Source organism: Seriola dumerili, unplaced genomic scaffold (genome assembly GCF_002260705.1).
Source record: "Seriola dumerili isolate Sdu_G_001 unplaced genomic scaffold, Sdu_1.0 BDQW01000149.1, whole genome shotgun sequence".
Taxonomy (NCBI): Eukaryota; Metazoa; Chordata; class Actinopteri; order Carangiformes; family Carangidae; genus Seriola; species Seriola dumerili.
The window spans coordinates 3,241,454-3,268,623 of NW_019174404.1; the positions used below are offsets into that span (position 1 = coordinate 3,241,454).

The following is a 27,170-nucleotide window of genomic DNA, read 5'->3' on the forward strand; positions in this document are numbered from 1 at the left end:
ATGTTAACAAGGTTAGGTTGTTTTTTTTTACCTTTAATTTGTTCAGATTTGTCATATGACAATATTCCCATCAGAACAGGTTAGATATGATAAATCTAAAACAATCTCTGTGGAAGGTGAATTCCATCACTGCAATGTGCTGAATATAAAATATAATGAATTAATGTACAAACAAGGATTAGGGAGGCGGTGTGACCCAAAAGTCAATGAGAGGCATCAGATCAGGCTAATGAAGTGGAAAGACTGGAACCAATGGTAATAAAAATTTCGCTATCACTAATCTGTGACAGACACGGTTGTGAAAGCTTGTTTGTGTGTGTGTGTGAATACTAAATCTTTATCCCCTGATTACTATGCAGCAGCTGACTTTTCCAACCCGGCTTTGAAGTGAGGAGCTCCAGAGGAGAGAGAGAAGAGAGCACTTTGATGTGAGCATTAGATAAGGATGAATAAAAAAAAAAAAGAAGAAGAAGAAGAAGAAGAAGAAGAAGAGGAAGCGGTGGAGGCGAAGGCCACGTTGTTACCGCTCATTAATGAGAGATACGAGAGATCCTGAAGAGGACGAACGCACCGCTTTGTAGTTTTTTCTTTCTTCTTTTTTAGCGATGAATAAAAGGAGCGCCGGCTGTCTCTCCCAGTTCGTCGTAAGGTCACTCATTAATGTGGGTAATTACTTTCAGGGCTCTGTATGTGTGTTCTGGCCCTTTTCCTATAGATTATTACTGTAACACAGCTGACTGCTGTGATCACAGTCTTGGTGAAATGAACTCCAGGAGGATTAATTCCTCTGTACTATACAAGACTGGATGTGATGCTATATTTGAAATGTGTTTTTTCTCTAATCTCTATCCTCACTGAACCAGGCGGTTTTACCTCCCACAGAAAAGTCTGGTCTCACGTCCTGTGGGAGGGAAAAACAAAGCTTTTCCAAAACAATGATGTACTGGACGCCTGTTCAGACAGGGTCAGAGATTAGTCATTAAATCGATTAGTTGAATGACAGAAAATTCATAAGCAACTACATCTTGAGTCATTTTTATTGGAAAAAAAATGCACAAATTCGTGAATTCCAGCTTCTCAAACGCAAAGATCTGATGTTTTTGTTCGTAATACATGACTGTAAACTTGATGTTTTGGAGAAACCAAGGCTGTGTCCACACGACTACGTTTTAGTTTTAAAACGCATCTCTTTTGCTCCTGGCTCCTGGAGTGTTTGAGCGCCCACAACAGAAACTTTCTGAAACGCTGCTGCATCCGTTTTAGTTTGAAAACTCTGGGGTTGTGGGAGAAAACAGAAACTGCAGAGTCGACAATCAGCTTCCTGTTTACACCGGCTAGCACATGCCCAGTGAACGTGAATGGTCATGTGTATATGCGTTTTAAGGTGTGTTAGTGTGAACGGGTCACACAAGTAATCAGTTAATCAAGAATCAAATAATCATAGTTGTCGCTCTACCATCCTGTTCACCAGGAGTTTTGTGTGTTAGCGTGCTCAAATTTGCAATAAACACATAGTACAGCCAAGGCTCATCAGTTTTGCAGATATTGGGTCATAAAGCGAAGTATTGGACAACTTGAAATTTTGACCTGATGATGGCGCAAGATGAAAAGTCAGAGGGTCACCAAAGTTTTTACAAGTCATCCTGAGGGACACACAAATAAATGTACAATTTCTTGACAATCCATCCAATGGTTGTCAAGATGTTTCTATTATTTCCAAGCAAAAATGCTAAAGAAGAAGTCAGGGGCTCATTAAAGTCAGTAGGATTCATCATCTGGGAACTACATAAGTCTGTATAAAATTTCATGGCAATCAGTTTGGACCAAAGTGGTGGACTGACTGAGGTGACAGTGCCATCCCAAGAACCACGCCCAAGAGTCCAACTTGACTCAAAGACAACTGGAGGTTGATACAGGAGCTTTCTGTAGAAATGTTTGACAACACAAACCTGGTGATTCTGTTAACCCTGAACAGACTGATCAGACCTGCAGCCACTGACCCCCTTTAAAATGCAGCGTGAACTCCAGAGCCGACATGTGACGTTCACTAACCCTGCTGCACTAAACACACAAACAGCCGAGCTGTTGTTGTCCGGATGGCAGGTCAAATCAACCCAGAAAACATCAGCACATCATGTTTTTAGTCCGACACACACACACACACACACACACACACACACACACACACACACACACACACACACACCTGAAAATCATAGTTTCCCTGGAAACAGCCCAGAGCCTCTATTAAGGTATAATGAGTATGCCTTTTCCCACCCACATGTAAGAAGTTCTCATGTTACCATGGCGCTGTCTATCTGTTTGTCCTGATTGGCTGGGAGGATGAGAGCATCTCAGGGTTGAGATGGAGAGATGATGAATAAGAAGAAGAAAAAACAACAACTCAGAAGTGGTTTCACTTGGAGAGAAGCCGCAACAACAGTCAAACTCCCACTTACTGTTGAATGAGTATACAGTAAAACTGCACAGACAGAGACTCATGCTGCATTCAAGTGACTCTAAAAACAACCCTGTCTGCTAGAAACCCTGTTCATATACTTCTAGTGCTACATGCATTCATGCCAGCGGAGTCAGTAAGATGGTGGTTAGGGTGGATGTTTGGCGTCCAATGGTCATGACTGTCACACCAGAGACCAGGTTCACATCCACAGTCTCGTCTGTGGTTTAGGCAACAACAGCTCTTTGGTTAAGGTTCGGGAAAGATGGTAGTTTAGGTTAAATGTAAATAAACAGGTTGTGTCTGGAGTCACTGAATTTTTTTCTGTATTCAACCAGACTAGGATCTTTCACTAACTTTAACCAAGTGCTGTGAGACTCTTAAATTATCTAAAGCTAAGCTAAACGTCCAAAAAGCTGAACCTGAGCGTTAGCATGTAAAGTATGTTATAGCAGCTAGCAGAGCGATCTCTTGGGCTGGGCTGAACGACAATCATTTCGACTGACAACCACAGATTTTATCAAGTGACAACCCAAACTCAAACACTGTACAGAGGCCTTTACAGTAAACCTCCAACAGAGCTTTGAAGGAACTGTATGAAACTGAATGAAAAAGAAAGACACACGCTGTAGCTGTGTCCTAATTCAGAGACTGCATCCTTCAGAGGCAGCTTTTTAATACAGACTTGGCTGTCTCATTTCAAAGGTTCCTTCAAATGCATCCTTCTTTTCAACCTATCCCAAGATTCACTGCGCGCCGGTAATGAAAATAATATGGCAGCAAACAACGCCGACAGAGAGCCGGAGGATTACACTTTTAAACGTAAGTACTGGGTTCAGCTCAGTTTGTGAATAAAAAGTTACGTGTTTTCAAGGTTGCTAGGTGACAAGAGCTGCGATTTAAGACGCAACGTCTGTAGGCCAGACCGTCTGATTTCAGTTCAGCCATCGCGGTCTGCGACGGCTACAAAGGCCAACGCTCTTGTAGACCGCGTCCTCCGACACTTTCAGTGTTTCAGCAAATTCTCAGGTTGTAATGATTCCATTAAAATAAAATTAATTCAGTGTGAAATTTTGTTAGTATTTCTATTTTTTTTATGTTAAAGTCATCTTTTTTTATAAAGGTTTCTCTCTGGTTCTACAATATCCTGCTTCAATCCATATTTTTTATCAGTCTGAGGAATAATTTACAGTTTCTGCTTTTTCCCCCTGATATCAATATTGATTAAACATCCAATATTCTCTTTAAAATCAGCCACAAACAGTCCCCTGGCAGATACGGCTGAACTAGTTTGCATTACTGAGAATACAACAGTTATACAGACACAGCACTTTATCTATTTATTATTTGTTAAACAATTAATAACAATATATAAGATTTTCTTTGAAGTTTCACTTTTTTTTCCAGTCTGAAACTGGTATTTACGTTAAAGCTGACAGGAAGTGAACTCACCACCACACTGCCAACTTTCAAGTCACAGTTAATGACTTGATGACATGAGGGAACCATTAAGGAAGAAGAAACTATTAAAGTTATAAGTCATAACCCCACCACCATCTATCTGGTAATTTAGAAATATTGATCAGAGACTGAGGGAGCAGAGCTGTTGTCCAACTCCATCGCTTCACAAAGCTGATGTTGAGCTGCCACCTAGTGGTGAAAGGCTGCATTACAAGTGTAAAACATGAGCGCACCACACACACACACACACACACACACACACACACACACACACACACACACACACACACACACACACACACAGAAACGCACAGCTCCCTACACGTGCACATGCAGCACCTCTACATGGAGGCCTAGCCCCAAATTAACCCTAAAGCTATGAGAAACACTGCTGTTATTCTTTAAATTTCAGCATCCTTGGGTATAAAATGGATCACAGGCCTATTTGACCTACGTAGCTTTGGCAGTACATTACTATGAATCAAAACAACCACAAAGAGATGCAACACGTTCCTTGTAGTAGTTTTGTGTCGTTCAGTTTAGGTGTTTTGCTCCCTGTCCATGTTTATGATCATCTCTTTCTAGAGCTTCCTGATATTTGATGCTTCCGACATCATCATCAGTCACATAGTAGCTTTAGTAAACAGTATCTGACACAAGCTTCAGTGCTGAGAAGGCAAACTGCACAGAGGGGAAATGAGCTTCAGCGTCTCGATATATTCTCCCCATCACTACCAGTAAGGAAACTTCTGAAACTAAACAGTCGAGACAAGAGGCAAATAAAAAACTGGGCTTCATCATCGTGAAACATTTTCTACTTTTCAGGAAGAAGCTGATAAATGAAAAGCTCACGGCTTTCTGTTTCTGGCACATTGTCTGTTGCTGCTGGCTGAGTTTCCATAGGTCCTCCTTTGCTGCCCATGTCTTCCCTTCCTCCTTCTTCTTTCCTCTTCCTCGCTCCTCGCTCCTCTCTACTCTCGTCTTCTGCTTTCTTCTCCCCAAACAAACTCAGGCAGAGAACAAACTTGAAACTTGCTCTCTAAAAACTCTCTCCTTCATACCTCTGTTCGTGTTTTACCCTTCAATGAAATCTGATTCTTCAGTCTCGAGCTTTTCTGCGTCCTGTGTGAACGGTCAATCATCGACTCTTTCCTGCCTCCCACTGGGCGAGGCCGCCGTCCTTTCCTGATTACCACCGAGACACAACAACACGGAGGAAGGTGAAGAACGTGACCCCGTCTCATGCTGTAGTGTCGGAGAATAAAGGCCTGAACTGCTGAAATGTAATTTCCCAAATTCTGGGGATATTTTCAGTCTGCAGCACTGACAAAACAATCTCAAACTCAAAGTCCACTTACTCGATTCTTAAGCACTTTTTACTGGATACTCTCCTGATGAAGACCATTCGGTACGACGATTGGAAGATCTGCAAATATCTCTTGTACAAAGTTTTTGTTGTTTTTATTCTCGTTAATGACCAAGATAGTCGGCTTAGTTGGCAACTGTTTGATAACATAAACTTAATGATAAAGCGACGAAATATCAAGGTTCAGTGTTTGTCAGATTGTTGTCGGCTCTAATGCCCCCTAGTGGGCAGTTTTAGCTTCACCCACGGTAATTTTGACTCAACCAAATTGAGAATCTACCCCTCTGAGAAACTGTTGCGTGACTCCAATCAGCATCTGGAGAAAAGTGAAAGTGACTTTAAGTGACTGAGATGAGTCCGATTTCCCGTCAGTCAGCATGGAAGGCAGCACAGCTCCATTAGGAGGCCTCAGAGCTCAAATAAACAGGAACAAACATGGATTTCAAGGCGGTTTCAATTTCCTGATACAGCTAATCGTCCCCACACACACACACACACACATACACACACACACACACACACAGCAGCAGCATTAAATATTACTCATGAGTCCCCTCTCAGCCTGTCAGCCGGCAGTCTGCGCCCACAGCGGAGGAGAGAGAGCTATGAATTAGAGATTGAACCAGTCTGTAACTAGGCCACAATAACCAGAAACAGCATCGCACATAACTGACTGCTAGCTTCTGATTAACGGAGCGCGCTGAGGGTATAGTGTGACGCTGTTTGGCATCTCCTCTCAGCAACGACTGTCACACCCGGAGACAGAAGCAGGTGAAGAGGTTATGTCCACATGTGGTGCAAGCTATATCCTTCTGCTGTAGGTCGACCCGCTCTTTACCTCCACCAATGAGTTCATATCGTTTCCTGTAGAGATGTAACCTGAGGCAGGGTGTCTGCAGGATTCCCGCTGTACATAACAATAATTTCTAGTACGATAATTAATCAATTTACATGACCCGACCAGGCCCCTTGTCCTCTCGGGCCCCTGGGTCAAAGCCCCTGTATGAAGTGACTTAATATTTCTTGTTTGAGTGTCACAGAGCTCAGTTAAAAGACGACAAAAACAAGCAAAACTTTGCAGAAGAGACTCAAAACAACCACAAAGAGACACGAAAGGATCTCCAGAAGACTCAAAACGACAAAGAGACGCTCAAACAACCACAAAGAGTTCAGCCTTTCAGTCTTGGGGTCCTATATACTGGAGGACGGGTAAAGGTCTTTTACTTGTCTATGCTACGAGGATCATTGTCTCATAATCGGTCTCAGATAAGCACCAGATACAAGACATTATTAACTGGTCAATTTATTGATGATTAAACAACTAAAAAATAATCAATTACTTTGCTAATTGAAGTTTTTGCTAAATGGACTTCCAAACATCTGTCTCCTGAAGCACAAATTCATAACTATTGTTACTGTCTACAAAATAAATATTCAAGACCCAGGATTTGTTATTAGATTTAGTCTGAATTATTTTGATGATATGTTGATTCTGGTGACGTCCTGACCAAAAACTTTTTAAGCAAAATGTCAAACACTCTGTGTTTCAAGTTTGAAACTGCGAGGATTTAATGTTGGTACGAGGTCCAATCACTGGAGATTCACCTGGATTCACTTTTCAGCCTCTTTTCGACATTTACTGTTCAGTCTCAGTGTTTCCAGCAGCAGCAGCTGTTTCCCCTGATGAGGCTGTGATAAACCCACTGTCCACTTCCTGCTCAGCACCAAGACTAGCTGGTGAAGACTGTGGAGCATCTAGCAGCTAAACAACCAGATATTTTTCTCAGGAGTTGACATACAGACAGACCCTGTGATTCCTCTCCCACACACCAACTCTCTGCCTCTGATCCTCTACCTGCCGGCACACCCGGCCCTCATCACACCATTAGCGCCTCGGTTGATGCACCTGTCAGATCAACAGTTGCACCTTCCTGCTGCAGCTGCCTACTTTTGCCCTTTACATTTGTTTACCTGCTGTACCTGTTGCCGCACCTTCACTCTGCCTTCTGATGAAGTAAAACCTCATCTTAATCCTCCCTGAAAACCTCTGTGGAGTTCACAAAAGATTCATTTGGCCATTCTGTAGGGTATTTAAACCTATAACTATACATCATATTTATAAGATAATCATGTGTCTTGTATTGAGACGCTTAATGTGGAGAAAAATACACAGTCATGTTTGCTGTTTCAAGCTTTCGGCTCTAGTGGGGGTGACAGAAAGCAGCTGATAAATACCAAGTGATTGCATCAGTTAGTCTGATGAAGTCAGAGGTGTAAACTCTTTAAAAGTCCAAACACACAATACTGTCAATGTCCTTTAAATCCACTGTTCAGAGCAGGTTTATATCGGCTGATGGCATGGATCTAAAATGAACCCCTTTGTTTATATTGTTTGTTAAAGTCCTGGTTTGAGGTTTTTAAAAGATTTTTATTGGCACGCCTTGTAATTACTAGGAGTTGTTTTCTGACTCTTGTAAAGCTGAAAGCTTGAAACTGCTGCAGTATCTCTGTCCTTTTCTGTTTTGACAGTGGGTTCAAGAGTACAGTCATTTTCTCTGACATCTGGTGGAGTAGAAGTAGAAGTAAAAGTCTCTTAAAATTCTACCTCCAGTGCATTAACTACCATAGTCAATGGACGTAGGGCACAGCATGTTTTACCAGGCCCTGCAGCAATGTGACAGGAATATTACATCTGAATAATAATAACAAAAACGATACCACGCAGTCTCTGCAAACGTAAACGGGTTAAACAGGTTTCTCTTTTTTTAATGAGCTGAAAGTAAACATTTGTCCTCAGTCACCTGCCATTATAAATGTTAATAAAAGATTCAATAATAATCCAACAAGTTTGCAGCTGTAAATGTTAATAATCAGTTTAATGTATGCAGCATGTTACTAGCAGGATTTGTGAGAGACGGCCTGTATTGTATGTCAAAGTGTTGTTTGCCCTATAGGGTGTTCCCAGTATATGGGAGGGATGGTCGGGATGATAGCAATGTAATGTGACGTTTGCCCTTATATGTCATTAGTACTGGATGTGTGAGCAGCAGCCAGTACTTGCCCTGTGTTTTCTTTTTTCTTCCTGTATTCTTAGTTTAAATATTATCTCTTCTGTTTGTCTTTGTTCTGTGTGATGTTACCGCATCTTGAAAAGCAATAAAACGCCAATTACGAATAATGAGTTGCAGCTCCTCTACAAAAGATGAGTTGCCAGACATTCCACTGGAGAGGTCTCCATAATAAATTAAACAGTATGACAAGAAGGAAGATTTTCCACAATCTGGCCACCAAAAAGTTGTTCTAATTAATGGCTTGTAACTGATCCATAAAGCATTAGAAAATGGTATATTATGCATCAATAAATCCACTGATTAAAGCTTATAAAGCCTCAATAAAAAGTGGTACGTTATATCTTATAATTTGGTGCAAGAGATACAAAAATAGACTTCCATGAGGTGGCCATGATGAGGCAACTATCAACTCAACACACTGAGCCCCTGCAGGAATACTGAAGGAATATCATAATTATTGTTAGTTTGATGACTGATAAAGGGCCCTAAATATCATTAATCTGGATAAAATGCAGTCAAAAACATGGTATTATTAGGTAAAAAGAGGATAAACTGGCCTACTCATCCTGTCGCTCTCATTCAGCCCACCCCCCCCAAAAAAGACAGAAACCAGGAGAGGAGCCTGAAAACAGGATCCATCCTCAGTAAAATCTACATCAGAGACGGTCACACGGTGAGGATGTGATCGTACTTACTGTCCGAGGCCATGGCTGCGGCTGTTTCCCCTCAGACTGGCTGCGGAACCGAGTGTGTGATCGGCGGAGCAGAGGCAGCAGCATCCCCGCCGCTCCTCATCCTCCAGACCCGCAAATCTACAGCCACACAGCGGCGAACGGCGACGCCTTCACGGACTGTAGGAAACATCCACGCTCAATGATTATACTCATCTCGTTTTTTTTTGTTTTTTTTTGGTGATTTAACCCTTCAATTTTAGATTTCTTTTAGTTGAAGTCGTTACTTGTTCCCTAAAATATGGAAATCAATTGTTCAAATTGATCGAATTCAGGGAGAAATAGACGAATATTTACCTTTCACGCGCACTGCCGTTGGTCCTTGAACTTGTGTTTCCAGCAGTAGCTACTCTCCTACGATGTAAAAAAAAAAAAAAGAAAAAAAGAAATGAGTGCGATATATTTAGTTAAAATTTATTTAATACCAACTTGTTTAGGCTACTACTTGGTGACATTTGTTTTAACGTAGAAAAAATGTGCCACATTAATGCTAATAGTAATGTTAGCTAAACCCAGCTATGTTAAACAGCTACAGGTTAAAGTTAGCTTAGTAAGATAGGTTTGGTTGCATATAAATGAAGGGGAAAGGAGAGTTTGTAACTGTTCAGAACTGTTAAAGATTCATGAAACCTTTATTCTATTTGTAAGAAACAAACAAACATAAGAAACACACAGAAAAAAATGGCATTTTCACTACTTTTTTTTCAGCATGTAGACCACATCAGACCAGATCTAGATCAAAACCACTACTTACACTTGTCAAGTCCAGTGGTGGAATATAACTAAGTACATTTACTAATATCAGTTTTACAATACTTGTACTTTACTTGAGTATTTCTAACAGCTGTTGTTACTTTTCAGATTAACATTTTACATTAAAAAAAAAACAACAAAACAAAAACATATTGTCTTTAGACCCCCAGTTTTGGATTAAGGTTTAAGATTTCCCGTCATTAGAACTGAGGGGCCAAAACCATGAAACCCAGGCCCAAGCCAAAAGCAGACAAAAGTACGTGAGCAGGATGTCCTCTTACTTTATGTCTGAATCAAATGTCACATATAAAAAGAGATGGACAAAATTAACAGTAAAAATTACACTGACATTTTATAAAACATTTAAAACACCAGAAGCAAAAATAAAGACATCACAGATATCCAGTTTTAACCTCTCAGAGAAGAACCTCCTGAGAGATGAACCTCATTAGGATGTTTTTATGAATTTACCCTCCTAAACATGCATAATGTATTTAGACATTTCCTGTAGTGAGTAAAAGACAACATTTCTGTAACAACACTTACTCAAAGAGACAGATAGAGAGTGAGTTTTCAACTACTGATGGCTGCAAGAATGTAAAAAGAAAACAGGAAACTTCTTCATCTTTTATGACTCTGAAAAGTTGTTGTTTACTTTTTGCAAACCTCTACATTTTGTAACAAACGTAAACAGGGTTACAACTATAGTTTTTCTTTAACAGACCAGTTCTTTAAAAATATAAAAGCATTCACATTTTTGTAATATAGTGCCAGTAAGTGGTAGGACAAACTTTCAGTTACAGAATATTAATTACAATTATAATATATTTTCACTGATACATCATCCTTAAAAAACGTTCTGCTCCAGTCAGAATGAAGGTTGATTCCTGCATTGTCTTCATGTCCACTCAAATCTTTTGTATTTTTTTGGTTTTGCTGAAAGGAGGAAAAATAAAACATCATTAATAGAAAAAGTAAAGTAAATCAACATGTGAATGTTACAAAAGAGGGAAATAAACAATGTCATCTGTCTTTTATTATATATAAAGATTATTTAGTGACATGCAGTAACATTTGGTTTATGTTGAAGAAATTCTTGAGATTGGAAAAAATGATCCTGGTCCAATAATTTCTTAAGATAAAAAGCAGGTATGAAACAATAGGGTTACATTTCTTCTGCCATTGTACCTATTCTGTTTTGAATATACTGTATAATTATGACCTTCATGAAGGTTATAATGTTCAGTTTGTGTTAAAACTGAGTAGGAAATATACTTGGTAAATTTAATTTAGGACACAAATGAAGATCATAATTAACAATTAGAGAAACATAATGCAACTCTTTTCTCTACACAACATTCCCATGAACAAAGATGTAACATCCCTTAAATTCATCACATTCAGTGCTCTGCTCTTAGGTGTTTGGACTGAACTTATGTAACTTACATGGAGTTATGTATGTTCTCATCAACCTTTAATACTGGAAAATGGCTCCTATAGATGAATCTAAAATGAACCTAGTGCCACCAACAGGTCAGAACTTCACAACACCTCCGTTCATCACCTTCTAACAGGATTCCTCTGTCCAGTACAGACTGATGGCCTCACTGTAACACAGCATGAGGTGTTTCAGATGTGTGTGTGTTGGCTGCGTACCTTCAGGAACAGAGTCCAAACTGGTGAGACGATGGATCGCAGTGGTCGTCATTGCTTCTTTCCACATGTCACCTGATGAGAAGAGACTTTGAGTCATTGAACGCAACATTCAAGTCAAAAGAAAGAAAATCTAGAGTTCACTTTCCTTCAGTCTGACTTGTCCTGGTCTAAGAATAACTTTTAACAACGTGTAATGCCAATCACTTGGACAAGTCTTGTTGGGATTAATTGATTGGTGTGTCTTGTCCACCACAACACATCATGTTAATAGTGTCTCCATGTCAGTATAATAGAAAAAGGAGTGTATGTTGGGATGGTATTGAATCTCACATCTTCTGGATTCCTGAATAGCATGATACCACCAGAGCCTAACACCTTCCATCCCATACAACAGCATAAAGGCAGGTAGTAGGAGGTATTTACCTGAGATGTGTACATTCTCATTGGTTCTGGCTTTGAGTGACGGTTTACTAATCCTGGAATAACCCGGCATGGTGGAGGGTCCAGCCTCAGCGCTGGTGAAATCCACCTCCACCTGACGATGACGACGTGACTTGGGGGCCTGACAACAAAAATACAATCACACAGACTCTCAAATGGTTTTGCATCTGTATGATTCATGAGGATTACATTTAACGTAACAAACATTTTTTTAAAGAAACTTACAGATTCTCCAAAGTAAATGTTAATTTTCTGGATATTTAAAGAAAAATATTAAAATCTATAACATAAAGCACAAACCTCTGATGCCTGTCCGTACGCCTTTGATTTGATGGAGGCGAGGAGCCCGGCTCTTTTCGAGCACTGAGGACACAAACAGACGGTCAGTCAACAGCACCACTATCTGGACGAGGTTATTATTACAGCTTTAATAAAGGTACAAGACAAAGCAGGATGATGTCATGTAAAGGTGAAATGTAACCACCACAGCTTTCATTATGTCCAGGCTGGTATGAAACAACACACGGACCCCACCACACCCACAAACAAATACACACTCACTCAGTATTGTCAAAGTTCAAGAGTCCAAAGGCTGTTCAGGAGTGTGTGTGCAGCAGCTGGTTAGTCTTTTATTTTGGTAACTGCTTTGGTAAAATGTGGCAAATGTTTATGGCAAAGTGATTGTTACAAGTCAAGCTTAATGGTTAAATCTGCATGTTTCAGATTAAAGGTCCCATATTTTCCACTTTCCTGTGTTGTATGTATTTTAAGTTTTTGATCCATAAGAAGATATATTTGTGGTTTCTCAGGCTTCTCTCTGGAGCTCTAGTAACAACAGGTCAGTGAGCCAATCAGAAGAGAGGAGGCTCTGAGCCTCTCTTCTGATTGACTGACTGTTTTCTGAGTTCTCAAATAAAAATATAACAGATTTCAGGTAAACACTCAGACTGAGAGCGCTGACTACATTGCTGTGACATCACAAAGTTACAGAAGTCCTGACGGCTCATTTTAAGGCTGTTTCTGAATACAGGCTGTGTGCATTTCTCTGTGGACTGAGGCTTTGATACTTTCACAGTATTAATATAGAACATAGACCTGCTTTATAATCAAAGAAGACATGGAAATCTATCTTTATACTATATGGGACTTTTAATTACTCAGCTTGTGCGTCTAATTACACAGACAGTACTACGGTTAATGACATCTGTAGGGAATACAACTGAACCTTGTGCAAACAGGGCGCCTCTGTGAGGTGGCAGCCTGTATGATCAGGATATGAATACAACTATTCCAGTTTGTTTGTGCAAACAACAGACTTTTTTTTTTAAGCTCAAACCATTTAAATATTAAACTTTTAAGAACAAGTCAGTGATCTCGTTCTTTTGGTCACTGTTTGTGCACATTTGTCGAAGCAATACAAAAATCTGTGCTTTATCATTTCTCAAGTTATCACCGTTTATTTGCTCATAACTTGAGAATTAATGAACCAAAAATGTTTGTTTTTAATGCAGAAACTTTGTGCAAATGAAAGACGTCTTTCATGAGGTGCTAAACCTTGTGTTTAAAAGTGCAAGTTTTTATTTTGCTTTTATTAATACACTGATCGCAACTTCAAAGAGGTACAAAGCCGTGCAGCTTTGTCCTGTACACTGAGCTTAAGGTTTAATATAGTGTAACTCACCTCCTGTTGAGATGACGTTCCCTCACCGCTGTTGTCATCTTCATCTTCCTCTGCACCATCCTGACATGACAAGACAAAAAGACCATAATGCATAAAGGAAAAAAAAAATTACTCCCACAGTTTAATGGTTAAAAGGTACAAAAATGTAAATAAATTAGAGTTAAAAAATAGGGCAAAAAACTCGTTGTAATATGCTGAAATTATTAGTGAGAGTGTCATTTAGCAAGACGAAGTGACTCTGTATTGATTCCAGCCTGAAATGTGAGGATTTGCACCGGTTTATATAGCAGATATGTTGTCTAGAAAAACACACATACAGATTATTTTAAACAAAAACCTGTGGAGATGTCTCACCTTCCTTTGCTGCCACTTGTAGAAATCCACCACGGTGCTGCGCAGCTGAGGGACCAGGTCTTTATGGATCAGGTTGACGGATGAATCTGCCTGTTCTGTTGTCATAGAGACAGAAGACTTGAGCTTCTTGTAGAGATCGTGAATGTTGGACAATTCCTGCAAGGAGAACAAAAATAAAGAAAATCACTGTGCAACCTTTTAGTTCTGTGGCTTGTCTGAGTTAAAGTTAAGGAAATTCATGCTCCTCTTCTCTTTGCGTTTACCTCCAGCAGCTCGATGTTGATCAGCTGCTGCGGACGAGACGCTCGCTCGATGAACTCCTCACACAACGCCGACCTCTCTACCTTCTTCTTCTTATTGTAGGTGAGCTGGCAGGAGAGGAAGAGGAGGAGGAAGACATGAAGGAAGGAAAGAAAAAACATACACAAACTGGAACAGAGCCACTGGAAGATAGTAGAGGATCCCAGTCCAGACTCTGGGTTAAGTCCCTAACCTACACAAAATATTCCTACATTCAATGATATTCAAGGTTTCTATGAATATAAAATGTGAATGTGTGTGGCTGGAAGGCAGCCAGCTCACCTGAGTGGGCATGGCGGTGAAGTGGAACGCTTTGAGGAACATCAGCTGTCGGAAGATGTAGACGACGTCGACGTGCTGAGCGTCCACAGCGTCTTTCTCGAACTTCTTCATGTCGTCCCAGTCCTTCAGCGCCAGACGGATCTGTACCCAGGGGAAGAACTTTGTTATCCACTTTATTTCAAGTAGGAGATAATATAAATAATGTCAGGGCTGAACCTTTAAAGACCATGTACATGTGTCATGTCCTGACCTGCTCTGAGGGCGAGGCGGTCTGACACCGATACAGGCTGTACAGCAGATAAAGTCCTCCCACTCTGATCTGGAAGCTGAAGGGCGGCAGGAAGAATCTGCAGGTGGAGTCCAGAACCAGACGACTGAACGCTCGCTTCTCATGCCCCACAGTGCCACTGCAACACAGGAAAAACATGTTGAACATGATTACATGTCATGAGTTGAAGTCTAACTTTCTCTGGTTCCAGCTCAAATGTGAGGATTTGCTGCTTTTCACTTGTTTTATTATATTCATCATTGTAAATTGATTATTTGGGGTTTTTTTGGGCTGCTGGTAATTGTTGGATATTTGAAGACATCAGCTTGTGCCATTTTGCACAGTTTTCTGAAATGTATAGACCATCATTTAATCATAAAATGAATCTAAATCAATCAACAATGAAAATAATGTATGAATTATGTATTGTTATGATGCATAGTTTATACCTCAAATTAATTGAATCTTAGTTTCTAAAAAAAAAAAAAGGGCTGCTGGTAATTGTTGGATATTTGAAGACATCAGCTAATGTTCATGAAATGTTTAATTATATCCCTCTCTAGTTGTTTTATTTTAAATGTTGTGTGTGTTTTAATATGTTCATAATTTTCCCCCCTGTTTGTTGTACACTGTAAACAACAGCCAAATTTGACACACATAATACACAGCGAAATGCAAATTCTGCTTGTTTTTAATATTGAGTAAATACACATTTGAGAATATGTGAATCACTGGCTCAAATGAGATGTGAGTTATTGAAAAGACAAAGTAGTAATATAAACTGATGTAACCTCATTGGCCATGTAACTACACATTTATATACTGTGAACAACTCGGTCACATGATGAGGAAGCTATTGAAAAGAATTCTAAAATAATGTATGAAAAAATATCTCAACAGACAATATAATAATTGTGTCCTCTTTTTCAAACGCCTCCACGTCACATGACCCAGAGACAAGCTATTCTAAAATGTGTAATAACGTGGCTTATAACAGAACCTGAAAGATATTTAGTCTGAAACCATTGTGGTATTTTAAGGGAAACCTACTAGAAAATTTGTGCGAAGTTCATTTCCCTCCAGATTTTGGAGAAAACCTCGAAGCGGACAGAGTCCGTTTCCTGGAAGCGCCTCAGCAGCTCCTCGCAGTCTGATTTCACCTGTTTCCTAAAGAAGTCCATCTCTCTGCCGCTTCCTCACACACGTACACGTTAAAACAAAACCTCACACATTTTAAATTCACTACCCGCGGCTACAGTTGTCACCATTTTGACCAGTATACGATTCTTATTGTGAGCTGCACGAACGTAAACACACGATTCTGCTGCGACCGTCGCCGATTTTATGCGTCATCGTCAGAGTTAATGGTACCTTCAAGAACGTGGTTATTTATAATTCTTTACAGAGCAACGTGTACAGCCCATTGACTGTATATAAAAATGGACGTCGACTCCGGGCCATGGATGTATTATAAGAACTGGATACCGGATCAAAAAAGACGCCCGTTCATTTCTATAGAAGTTGCTCGCCTGGCGCATATGCCAAAAAAGTTTCTGGCTTCTGGGGTTACTTCTGAATATGCGCAGTAGTGTCACTCCCATCGTACCTCTGGGCTGTGAGAACGATCCAGAACTGGCACTGCGCGTTCATAAATGCTATGCTAGCGGACTTCATGGAAGAGTAATAAGACTACTACAGGACTTGCTCGGGGCTTGAAATCATCAATTTATACCACAGACTGTATATAAAAATGGGCATCGACTCCAGGTCTGGAAAATGAAGCCAATGTGGAAGTGCCTTAAAATTTGCATTCTATCAAATGACGATCATGGTGACTCCACTGGCTGCAAAAAGAAGTCTGATTGTATTGAAGTCTATGGGAAAATGACCCTACTTGTCACTTGATTTATTACTTCAGTTAACATTTTCGTTATGTGTTTATGGTCTGTAAGGCTAGTTTCAAGTTTTCTTCAATACAACAAGATGTTCATTTTTCAAATTATGGTCCTCTTTAAAAGAAAATAAACGTTAAAGCAGAGTGGTTTTAGGGCGTGGCTACTGCGTGGTTGACATGCAGGGGGACCTGCCTATTAATCTGTATATGAGGTCAGAGCGATGTGTCGGACACTTGACTTGTCATTGTGTTTTTAGTTCATCAAAATTAGCTCCAACGTGTTTGCCTGAAAATATCTTGTTCACCATTCAGTTGTTCTAAAAGACACTCAGAGGAGTCAGTGATTCAGTTTTTCCCGGTAAGTACATTTTGTTTTAAGCCTATTTTTAACCAAACTATTTTTTAGAGCCAAACTTGAGGCTTCAGAACAGCAGTTCACAAACCAATGGGTGACGTCACAGCAGTTTACCACATGGTACAAACCAGACTATTAATGCATATGTTATGATGAATTGGTTAAATTAAAATTTTTAACCCTGTTTCTCAGGTTTAAAAGAACAAATTTAAGATTTCAGGTAATATTTACCCAGTAAATTATGTTTACAGTAAGTCTGAAAAACACAGAAACTTTTAACTTACATTGCGCTCAGTACTTTTTAATTTACTTGTTTTCTAGCTCCTTTACCTGATGTTTCTTGTTCTGTAATATACTTTTGTAATTTGTGTATTATTTGTTTGAATTGCATTTAGAGAAAACAAACAAACAAAAAAAAATCGTTTTGGGCTTACAGATTCCCCGAGTTCTGCAAGTGTACCTGAACGCACCACACGGATGTTCGTGCGTCACGTCTTGCGGAAGTAAACAATCCTCAGCTGACGTGGAGCAGCAGACGGACTGAACTAACCAGACCCGACTCAACTGGTTTAGGGAAACATTTGTCGTACCAGTCTCTGTCTTGTTGTGTTATAAGTTAAACTGTGTCTGTCGGCGTCGCCTGGACTCCTGGAATAACTGACGGTCCGTGTTAGAAGCTTCTCTGTGCGGCAAGATGGCGGCAGCTGAGGAGGCCAGCAAGCCGTTCGCCGGGCTGTCCGACGTCTCTATCTCGGAGGACATCCCGGTGGAGGGGGACATCTCTGTGCCCGTCGGGTCGTCTAGGAGAGACGATGAGTTCTCCACGCTGGACGAGCCGGTGAAGGAGACCATCCTGCGGGACCTGCGGGCGGTGGGGAATAAGTTTGTCCACGTGCTGTACCCGAAGCGGAGCTCGGCTTTGCTGCGGGACTGGGACCTGTGGGGTCCGCTGCTGCTCTGCGTGACGCTGGCCTTGCTGCTGCAGGGCGGCGCGGCCGACAGCGACGACCAGGGAGGGCCGCAGTTCGCTGAGGTATTCAAATGATTTATTTATCTTCTCTAGTACTGTTTGTTTGTCTAAGTACTTATCATTTTTCCTCTAAGAATTTAATCATTAACGACAGTCCCAGTTAACAGTTGGCACAAAATACACATTTGGACACAGCTAACATTTGAAGAAAGGTTCAGTTTTAATGTTTTAATGCTGCAGGGTTGCATTCTTTCTTATTAGTTCTTATTTCACTTAGTAGTATAAGGAAAAATACAGACTGCATACCGAGGAACACAGGAGCACCGGACAAAACCACGTTGGCTATAGGACAGTAGGCTGTCGTGGGGCCACAAACCTCCAGAGCTACAGAAGCCACTGATTCACAGCCTGTTGTTTTGTTTGTTTTTGACTAATTGTAAATTGCACCAGGGAATTTGCACCACAAATATGAAGTAAGGTTGTTCCTCCAAAGAGCTGCAGCTACTGACTTTTATTATTCACACCTCAGTTTTGTCTGTGAAAGTCAGAACTGAACTGAGATCTGACATTCACACCTACTTCATACTGTTATTGGTTAGCTGTGTAGAGGTGAGACCAATGATGAACTCTTAATTGAAGCACCAACAGCACATAACACAGCATCAGTGGCTGAGATGAGAGTCAGCACCTCCCAAGTTCAAAGCCATGGTTTCCAACTGGGAAACGGTGCATTGTTCCCGCCAAGTTGGGAGTGAGTTCCTGCTCCAATTAAAGGAGTTCAAATATCATGAGTTCATATGTGAGAAGTAAAATGGAGCTTGAGATCAACAGGTGCATTGTCAACAGTAACATGGGCATTTACCAGACTATTGAGGAGGCGCTGGGCCAGAAGGTAAAGCTGGTTCAGGCATCAGATCAGGATGCCTCCTGGGGGCCTTCCATTGGAGGTTTTTCCTGGCCCCAGAGTAGACCCAGAATACGCCGGAGTGATAATATCTCTCATCTGGCCTGGGAAGGCCTCTGGATCCCCCAGGAGTTGGAAGATGTTGCTAGGGAAAGGGTTGTCTGGACTACCTTGCTAAGCTTGCATCCACCTTCACTGGACTCTGGATAAACAGCAGAAAATTAAAATATTAAGAATAAAATGACCTTACATTTCTTATGTGAAAGGATAAATATCTCTGCTGACTCCACACTGACATGTTGAAATATATTCTTCTGCCCAGGTCTTTGTCATCGTCTGGTTCGGCTCCATCATCATCACCCTCAACTCTAAGCTGCTGGGCGGCACAATCTCCTTCTTCCAGAGCCTATGTGTGTTGGGATACTGCATCATGCCTCTGACAGTGGCCATGGTCGTGTGCCGGATTGTTTTGATGGGCGGCTCGGGGGCGGTCAGCTTCGCCGTGCGGCTGGCAGTGGTGACAGTGTCCTTTGGCTGGTCCACATTTGCCTCCACGGCCTTCCTTGCAGACAGCCAGCCTCCCAACCGTAAGGCGCTGGTGGTGTACCCTGTGTTCCTCTTCTACTTCGTAATCGGGTGGATGATCCTGACGTTCTCGCCCTCACAGTAGAGGAGAAACAAAAGGGGACTGGATTTGAGTTGAATTGATGAAGATGAGGGAGGTTTTAACAGAGTGAAAGAACTCAAAACAACCACCAGAATCTGCCTTTGAATGAGGATGAACGACTACTGAAGAGACCGAGTGTTTCTGAGCCCCTGAAACAGCATTTAGACTCATGGGACACCAAAGTTACTCCTTCAGCAGAAGCAGTGGCTCGCACTCAGATGCAAAGAAGTCGAGTCGAGACCGTTCTGCAGATGGAGTGTGAAAAAGCTGATGAATATGTTTGGATTTTTCCAGTTTGTCTCCTAAAATATGTTTACGAGCTGTGTAAAATAAAATCCATAGGCTTGTATATAGAAATACTCTGAATGTTTAAACTACCAGGGCTACAATTATTTTTCTTTTCCCTCTTGGTCACTCTGGGTGTTATGCCTCATATGGCCTCAAAGATTGGTGCAAAAATAGACTGACAGCTTAGATTTACACACTACATTCTGCATTTGTAGATAATTATCTGATGCTTTTACAAAGCTTGACCAAGTTTCCGAACCGTTGAGCTGTTGTTGAGCAACTGTAGTGTTTGGCTCCAATCACTCCTTTTCAGCATTTTTATTTTAGTATTTTAGGGGCGTTTTTGTTTTTATTTGACAGATGACAGATGGTTCTCAGCCACACCCAAACCTGGGACATCTCTGTTCATGCTCTACTCCTTAAATCCCTCCCGACCACCAGAGCATTCCCAAACCAGTGTTTTAAATCAGCCAATGGAGAGAGAGGGCTCTCTGATTGACTGTTGTCCATTCAAAAGAATAGGGAAATACGCTTATTCGCTGTCTTACCAAGAGAGAAAAGTGATACTGGGGTTGCAACTAATGATTTTTTAATGGCAGAAAATATTGAAAAATCCCTGTTACAATATCCCACAAACCAATGTCTTTAATGTCTTGATGTCTTTAAGTTTCTTGTTTTATACAGTAAAATGGGACGGGTGTAATGTATTGAAGAAAAGTATCAAATCCTCTCATTTGAGACTGAGCAAATGTTTTGGTGTTTTTGCTCAAAAAACAAATAAATGATTAATCAGTCGTCAAAATATCTGTTTGACAGATTTAATAATCTAGACCTGCAATGATTTGTCAACTTAAAAACTTTATCTGCTATTATTATTTTTTTATCACTCTAAACGTAATCTCTTTGGGTTTTGGATTGTTGCTCGAACGAAACAAAATTTTTAAAGATGTTAACAAGGACTCTGGGAAAATATAGCAAGCGAAGTGAGTTTCTGCACAGGCTGATACATTCACACCTATTTGTTGTCCCTCTCTGATGTGGGCAGATTACAAAACACACAGACTATCATTTGGGGCCTAATCGTGTTGTCTGGTTGTTTTTGCCTCCAACTTTTCTTCTCCCAGAGGTAAAACACCACAGACTGACCACACCACAGCTCCGCAAAGCAAAACTTTACAGTGCCAGGTGCAACAATTCTCAGCTTCACCATTTAAATTGACTCACAGTGGAGTGAACATAGTAGTAATATAACTAAAGACCACTGACTTGTTGTGTCCTCGTCCGTCTCTGCTGGCAGAACCACTGCCCACATCCCTGCTCAGATGCTTTTTCAGTGATTGAAGTACAGTTATGACATGAGACAAAGTAGTAATTCAGCCTCATTATCAGGATGGTTATATCCTCTAATGCAGGCACGCCGCACAGTGGCAGTCAGCTGTTTGTTCCTGTGTTGTGTTCAAGTGCGACTTTCACCATGTCAGCCTTTGTCTGTGCTTCTCCTGTGAGGTCAACTTGGTGTGTCGGGGTCCTTACATTGTAAAAAGTAGAGAAGAAGCTCAAACCTCTTGGCTGCAGTAAAAGAGAGTTATAATCACAGTAGTGACAGTAGTCAGTACTAAATATCTAGCTAGTTAGACTGGTTTATGTGTCTTTTTCCTGTAGATAGCAAAATATTTAAGCCATTAAAAACAGCAGCAGACAACAGGTTTTAGCTGTCAAAATGATACAAGGAGAAATTCATCTGAAAGAGTAGGAAGTAGGGACCAGAATGCATTGCAGCAGTCAGATTGTTTGGGTTTAGAGTAAGGGGTGATTCCGTTTTGTCAAATCATTAAATGTCATCATGATCTCTGTCTTTACCTCCACAGGGGAATGATCACACTTTCAGACTGTTAACATACAGAAATGGAAGCATGTAGACTCAATGCTCCTTGCAGGGTTAAAAGGTGCATTCTGGGAAATGAAGGAAATCAGAAACTGGTGTAGAAGGTGATGCAGGTTGAGGAAAAGTGGGTAGCACAGTGATTTTAGTCCTTAAACGTATGAATCTCTGACTCTGCTTTGTGGCTATGATCAGTCTACTAACCTGCCTGATGACCTTTAACTTTTGACCCCTGCTCTGTAGTCAGATAGTCACCTCAGTTCTATCAAATCACTAGGGGTATCTTTGTTCATTTCTTTTAATTTATATGTATTAATTTACATCAACAAATGAAAAAGATTAAAATATATTTGATCTGCAGCGATTGTATGTTTTGTATTTTTCAATCCACTCCAGCTCTGTTTTAACATGACATAAATCATTTCACTTAAAGGAAAATACAAGTGAAAAGCACAAAAAATATGAAGGAAAAAGAAATAAAACAAGATTCAGTTATACTAATAATCCTTTATAACCGACAACAAAAATAAATAAAATCAATATAAAAAGAGTAAAATAATCAAACTATTGGAAACCAAAGTAAATCAAAGGATGACATTTTGTGAATAAAATATGTTCCCATCAAAATCATAACATTTACAGTAGCATTAAGTGTTTAAAGACATTTTGTCATGTTAAAACTATTTTAAAATTGTTTTGTTTTTTTAAATATATACATTTAAAAATATATTTAACGTTTGTGAACAACAAATTACGTCATCACAGCGCGACAGCTTCGTAGGCGTTCCACAATTCGGTGTAAACATGAACCCGCAGTATGTGTAAATATAACAGGAGCGGCAAATATACGCTGCCGCCTGTGTTTAATTACACACAGTGGGAGCTGCTGTAGCTTTAGTCTCAATACAAAACTATTGTTTTACCCGCGTCGTGCTCTCCGGAGGCGGTCTGAGCTTTAGCTTGTAGCCGTTAACTGTCAGTTCACCGATGGAGGAGCCGCCGCAGCTTCCACCTGAGGTCTGGGTGTACGTCTTCAGCTACCTGAGCACGGAGGAGAAACACACGCTCCGCACCTGCTGCAGGTACCTCAGGAAGCTCGTCGACCACCCGTCCCTGTGGAGGGACTACACGGTGGTACTGTCCGACCTCCGCCGGTACACCTACGGCTTCTGGGACACCCTGCGGCTTCGCAAGCTCACCCGGGTGGCGGTGCGACACCTTAGGCGCAAAGAGTGGCGGCGGCTCGTCAAGTTTCTCCCGTCGCTCACCGCCATCGTGTTCGTGGACGGAGGGCGGCTGTACAAGGAGAAATACCTGGATAACCTGTCGCGGTTCCCCGACCTGAGGGACCTCGGGGTGCGGAACGCCACCTGGGACGAGGCCATGCTGGGGCGGACTCTGAGCGAGCAGCTGCAGGAGCGTCTGACTCACCTGAGCGTGTGCAACGTCAGGCTGCCTTGCACGATGGAGTTCATAAACACCGTGTCGCGCCTGGTCAACCTTCGGTACCTGCTCTTCCACCAGCAGGGGGAGGGCTACGGGCTGGACACGGTGAGGCCGGTGCCCTGCAGCGTTTTCCACACCTTGCTGCTGAACCTGAAGAGGCTGAAGCACCTGTCTTGGGGGATGAGGGGGGAACCGCCAGAGCCGCTGCCCGACGATTACCTCAGCCCCGCGGACCAGCAGCAGCCAGGTCAGCCGGTGACCTGTACTAGTTTTAAGAATGATTAAAAAACAAATAATAACTGCTGAAACTAATGATTATTTCCTGAAGCCCAAGCTGCTCAAATTCCTTATTACGTGTGACCAACAGCCTAAATCCCAAAGATATTGTTACATAAGAAAAGCAACAACCAGTCACATTGTAATTTCTGCTTAAATTGTTAATTAATTATTAGTTTTTGTCAATTGATGAATCAGATTCAAACCAGTTTTCCGCAAAAATAAATTTATTAACTGAAACATCCTCGTTTCCAGTCTAGCCAGGGACTTTTGTTGTATCTCTTCACTGTCTGAAAAGCAATAAAAATTTCCCACAAATTCCTCTTGGGTCCTTCAGGATCAGGCCGATACGGCGGCCCGGCGCTGACCTGCCTGGAGCTGGTGGATTACCCAGAAACCATCCTGCCAGAGAACGCCCTGAGAAGTCTGACCTCGCTCAGGTCACTGACTGTCCGCTACAGGTACATCAGAGAGGGCATCGAGTGTCGCCTCAGGTCCTGGCTCAGTCCTCTACAGCAGCTGGAAACACTCACCATTATCGGTCAGTCGGGCTGCCATTCACATTGTTGCTTTTGTTGTAGGTGTTGTGTTGATTTTTCCTCTGTGAACCAGGCTGGGTTCTGTCGTGTTACTGGACAAGTTCTCAAGTTCTCTGTCCTCTCAGGTGGTAATTCTCTCGCTACCTATACAACCACCATCCCGTCCAGCGTGACCAGACTGACGCTGCGTGTGGCCATAACTCTGAAAGACATGGACTCCATCGCTCCTAAAGTCCCGGCTCTCGAGCACCTGGACATCGAGCAGAACCGCTCCAGCGGCAGCCTCTGCAGACGAATCCCCATGCTGTTTCCTCAGCTCAGGACACTCAGGATACGGTGAGCCACACAGGAAACCAGCTTTCAGTGTCACAGAGACTGGAATCACATCAACCATTGAGGTGACATGATAACGGAACAAGCCGTTTGTTTTCCAACATTCTTTGACCAGTATGAACACAAGAAAAGTCTTGAATGTCATTCTCAGCAGTATTAAAAAGGCCTTCAGTCTTAAATTTAATTTGGTGAATTCTGCAGAAACCCTGGAAGCAGTGATGCTAAAGTGTGGCTTTATCAGGTAAATTGATTTCATGTCTTCTCTTTGTATCTCCAGGTTTTTCCGTAGAGAACCAGAGAAGGACCTGCTGAGCCTCCACCGGCTACGACACCTGGTGCAGCTGGAGCTGCTGGTGGAGCGCTCGTTCATCCTCAGAGACTACCTAAATGGTCACCCCTGGCCCAGCCCCTGCGTACAGGAGCTGATCAACCAGCTCCGAGAGCTGTCCGAGAACAGGATCACCGTCATCACCACGATGCGCCAGAGAAACCCTCTACGAGAATGTGACTGTGTGTGGGAGGGGGACTGAAGACCGGGAGGAAATGAGAACCGGAAAAGTCGTTTTTGTCCTCCTGGCGACAGACGACAGAGTTGGGAACGCCGACACCCAGGTTGGAGTAAATCAAACACACGGCAACAGATGATGCCTGTTTTCTTATGAAGTAAAAGGCGTTAACAGGCAGCCATAAGTGAGGCACACTGAAGGTCCTTGGACGTTAAAATTATAAATCTCATGAAAGTGCCTGAATATGATAATTATTGGATGATGATCGCCAATCATTTGGCTTGAAATTTCTTGGATTCCAGAAATGCACTGAAGTTTTATCAGAAAGGAGACACAGTGAACAGACTGAGGGCTCAGCTCTGACTGTGAACTCACAGCATAAATTCTCACCTGAACCTGAAATAAAATAGTCAAAGAACAGCCAGGGGTGTGGCCAGCACCGACAAATAGAGGCCAGTAGCTTGGGTTGGGTCTGTTTTGGATCCCGTTCCCAGTCAGCAAAATACCCACATTCGTTAAGCTCTGACGCTAAAAAATCTCTTATTGAACTTTTTGTTTTTTATTCTCTCCTGGTTATTTGTAACTAGCAAAGACCAGCACTGAAAACATGCAGGAAACTTGAGTCTGTTGGTTAATGTGCCCTCTCCAGGCCGCTGACTGGACTCTGCCAAAGATTGTTTGTGAGTGAAAAGACACATCACTCTGTAACGTCTCTCTACGACAGCCAGTCAAATGTTTTTTTTTGTAGCTCAACAGAGTCGAGATGCTCTTAGTTAAATACAGGAAAGTTTCTCAGTTCAGCTTCTTACATAGATCAGATCTGGAGCTCATTAAGGTCAGAGTAATGGATCCAGAGGTCCAGCTGGTATTTCATTGTGTCACAACAGACAATATCAATCAATAATCAATATTTCAGACCTCCTGCTCAGATCATTTTTCAGGTTGGAGCTGCATGTTGTCAACATTAACTGGGTTAGCGTCATTAATGTTGATATTGGTTTATTTAGTAGCTGCCAGAAAAAACGGTTTTCTGGCTTCTCAGCCGACAAAAGCTGATCACAGATCTAAACTGAATCTCTGACTTGTATTTATTTTTAACTTAATTTAATTTATTTTTAAGCTACTTGCAAAAGATAAAAACTGAACTTAATGAGATCTGATAATGATTCGAAAGAATTCAGATTCAATAAGTGGATCTGATAGCGGACTCAGATTCTATAAAATGGTATCGAATGCCAACTACTACCTGTAGCTAATAGAGGCGTGGAATTAACTGTAGTGTGCTGCAACAGCTCACATGGTGAATTCAGCAAAAACTATTGTAGTCCTTCCCTTATTGATTATTGATAGGCCTTTAATGTGAAGCCTGTGCAGGAAGTGTTGACTGATTGAAGCCTAAATAATGGTCCATTGCCACCGAGTAAAAGAAAGGCCACTGTTGAGAATTTACAGTGTTTTTCAATAAAAAACAGACAGACGTCAGTCAGTTGTGAGGAGATCGACGCAGCTCGATATGTATCAGTATTTATTTCAAGAAGATCAGTATTTATATAACCTTCCTGTTCATACAGGAACAGTTTAGCCTGTTGAACCAAATGACAGCGCTGGACTCTGAGGAGCCTCGAGCTCAAGGATCAAAATAAACAAATAGATGTCATGTCAAAGTGTCGCTCATTGTGCTTAACACACAGAGAATTATCAGCCAACTGTTCCCCCAAAAAATTAATTAATGCACTTTGAATATTAAAACTTTTGGAGGAATCAATTAAATAGTCATTTTTTTTTTATTTATAAAGTCAAAGAATGTACTTATCACGCATTTTATTTATGAACAAACTACCTAGTTTACTTTGAGCTGCAAAATAATTTCAATTGTTTAAACAGCTTTGAGGAAATATATGAATTTTGTTTTCATAAACTTTTGTATGTATTTCATAACAAATTAACATGGACGTTGATGAATTAAGAATATCTCACAATTTGTATGTTTTTCAACTAAATTTAAACATGGGGATTTCAGCTCCAAATATCAACTTTATTTGTAAAATTTTATTATTTTATAATTAATTTAAATTAGAGTTGCAACAATTAGTTGATCGATTAATTAATTGGCAACTGTTTCAACAATCGATTTTTCAAGAAAAACACACAAAACATTTGCTGGTTCAAATGTGAGCGTATGTTATATTACTTATTTTGACTGTGTGTTGGACAAAATAAGACACTTGAGGATTTCTCTTTAGACTCCAGGATGACGTGATGGGCGTTTTTCATCATTTTCTAATGCT

General features: G+C 41.2%; 4 protein-coding genes across 4 annotated transcripts in view; 2 read left to right on the top strand and 2 right to left on the bottom strand.

Moving 5' to 3' along the window:
- syt16 (synaptotagmin 16) overlaps positions 1-9,140 on the bottom strand; it is a 28,087-nt gene extending 18,947 nt beyond the window's left edge. Inside the window, exon 1 of the mRNA XM_022750857.1 lies at positions 9,052-9,140. Within this exon, the coding sequence (XP_022606578.1) occupies positions 9,052-9,064 (13 nt within the window). The 5' untranslated portion in view covers positions 9,065-9,140. The remainder of the gene's footprint in view (positions 1-9,051) is intronic.
- Positions 9,141-9,936: 796 nt separating this feature from the next.
- Positions 9,937-16,157, bottom strand: snapc1 (small nuclear RNA activating complex polypeptide 1). Its single transcript, XM_022750829.1, has 10 exons — positions 15,873-16,157; positions 14,805-14,961; positions 14,555-14,695; positions 14,236-14,340; positions 13,973-14,128; positions 13,619-13,678; positions 12,238-12,300; positions 11,920-12,058; positions 11,497-11,568; positions 9,937-10,776 (listed from the first exon to the last, which is right to left on the bottom strand). Exons 1-10 carry the CDS (start codon positions 16,001-16,003, stop codon positions 10,739-10,741), a joined length of 1,062 nt encoding a protein of 353 aa, XP_022606550.1. The 5' UTR covers positions 16,004-16,157; the 3' UTR covers positions 9,937-10,738.
- A 1,392-nt stretch (positions 16,158-17,549) lies between these two features.
- Positions 17,550-22,136, top strand: yipf6 (Yip1 domain family member 6). The gene is made up of 2 exons (XM_022751130.1): positions 17,550-18,104; positions 19,268-22,136. Exons 1-2 carry the CDS (start codon positions 17,766-17,768, stop codon positions 19,613-19,615), a joined length of 687 nt encoding a protein of 228 aa, XP_022606851.1. The 5' UTR covers positions 17,550-17,765; the 3' UTR covers positions 19,616-22,136.
- A 340-nt stretch (positions 22,137-22,476) lies between these two features.
- Positions 22,477-26,745, top strand: LOC111226023. The gene is made up of 4 exons (XM_022751100.1): positions 22,477-23,475; positions 23,842-24,045; positions 24,169-24,379; positions 24,654-26,745. Exons 1-4 carry the CDS (start codon positions 22,770-22,772, stop codon positions 24,904-24,906), a joined length of 1,374 nt encoding a protein of 457 aa, XP_022606821.1. The 5' UTR covers positions 22,477-22,769; the 3' UTR covers positions 24,907-26,745.
- The last annotated feature ends 425 nt before the right edge of the window (positions 26,746-27,170 follow it).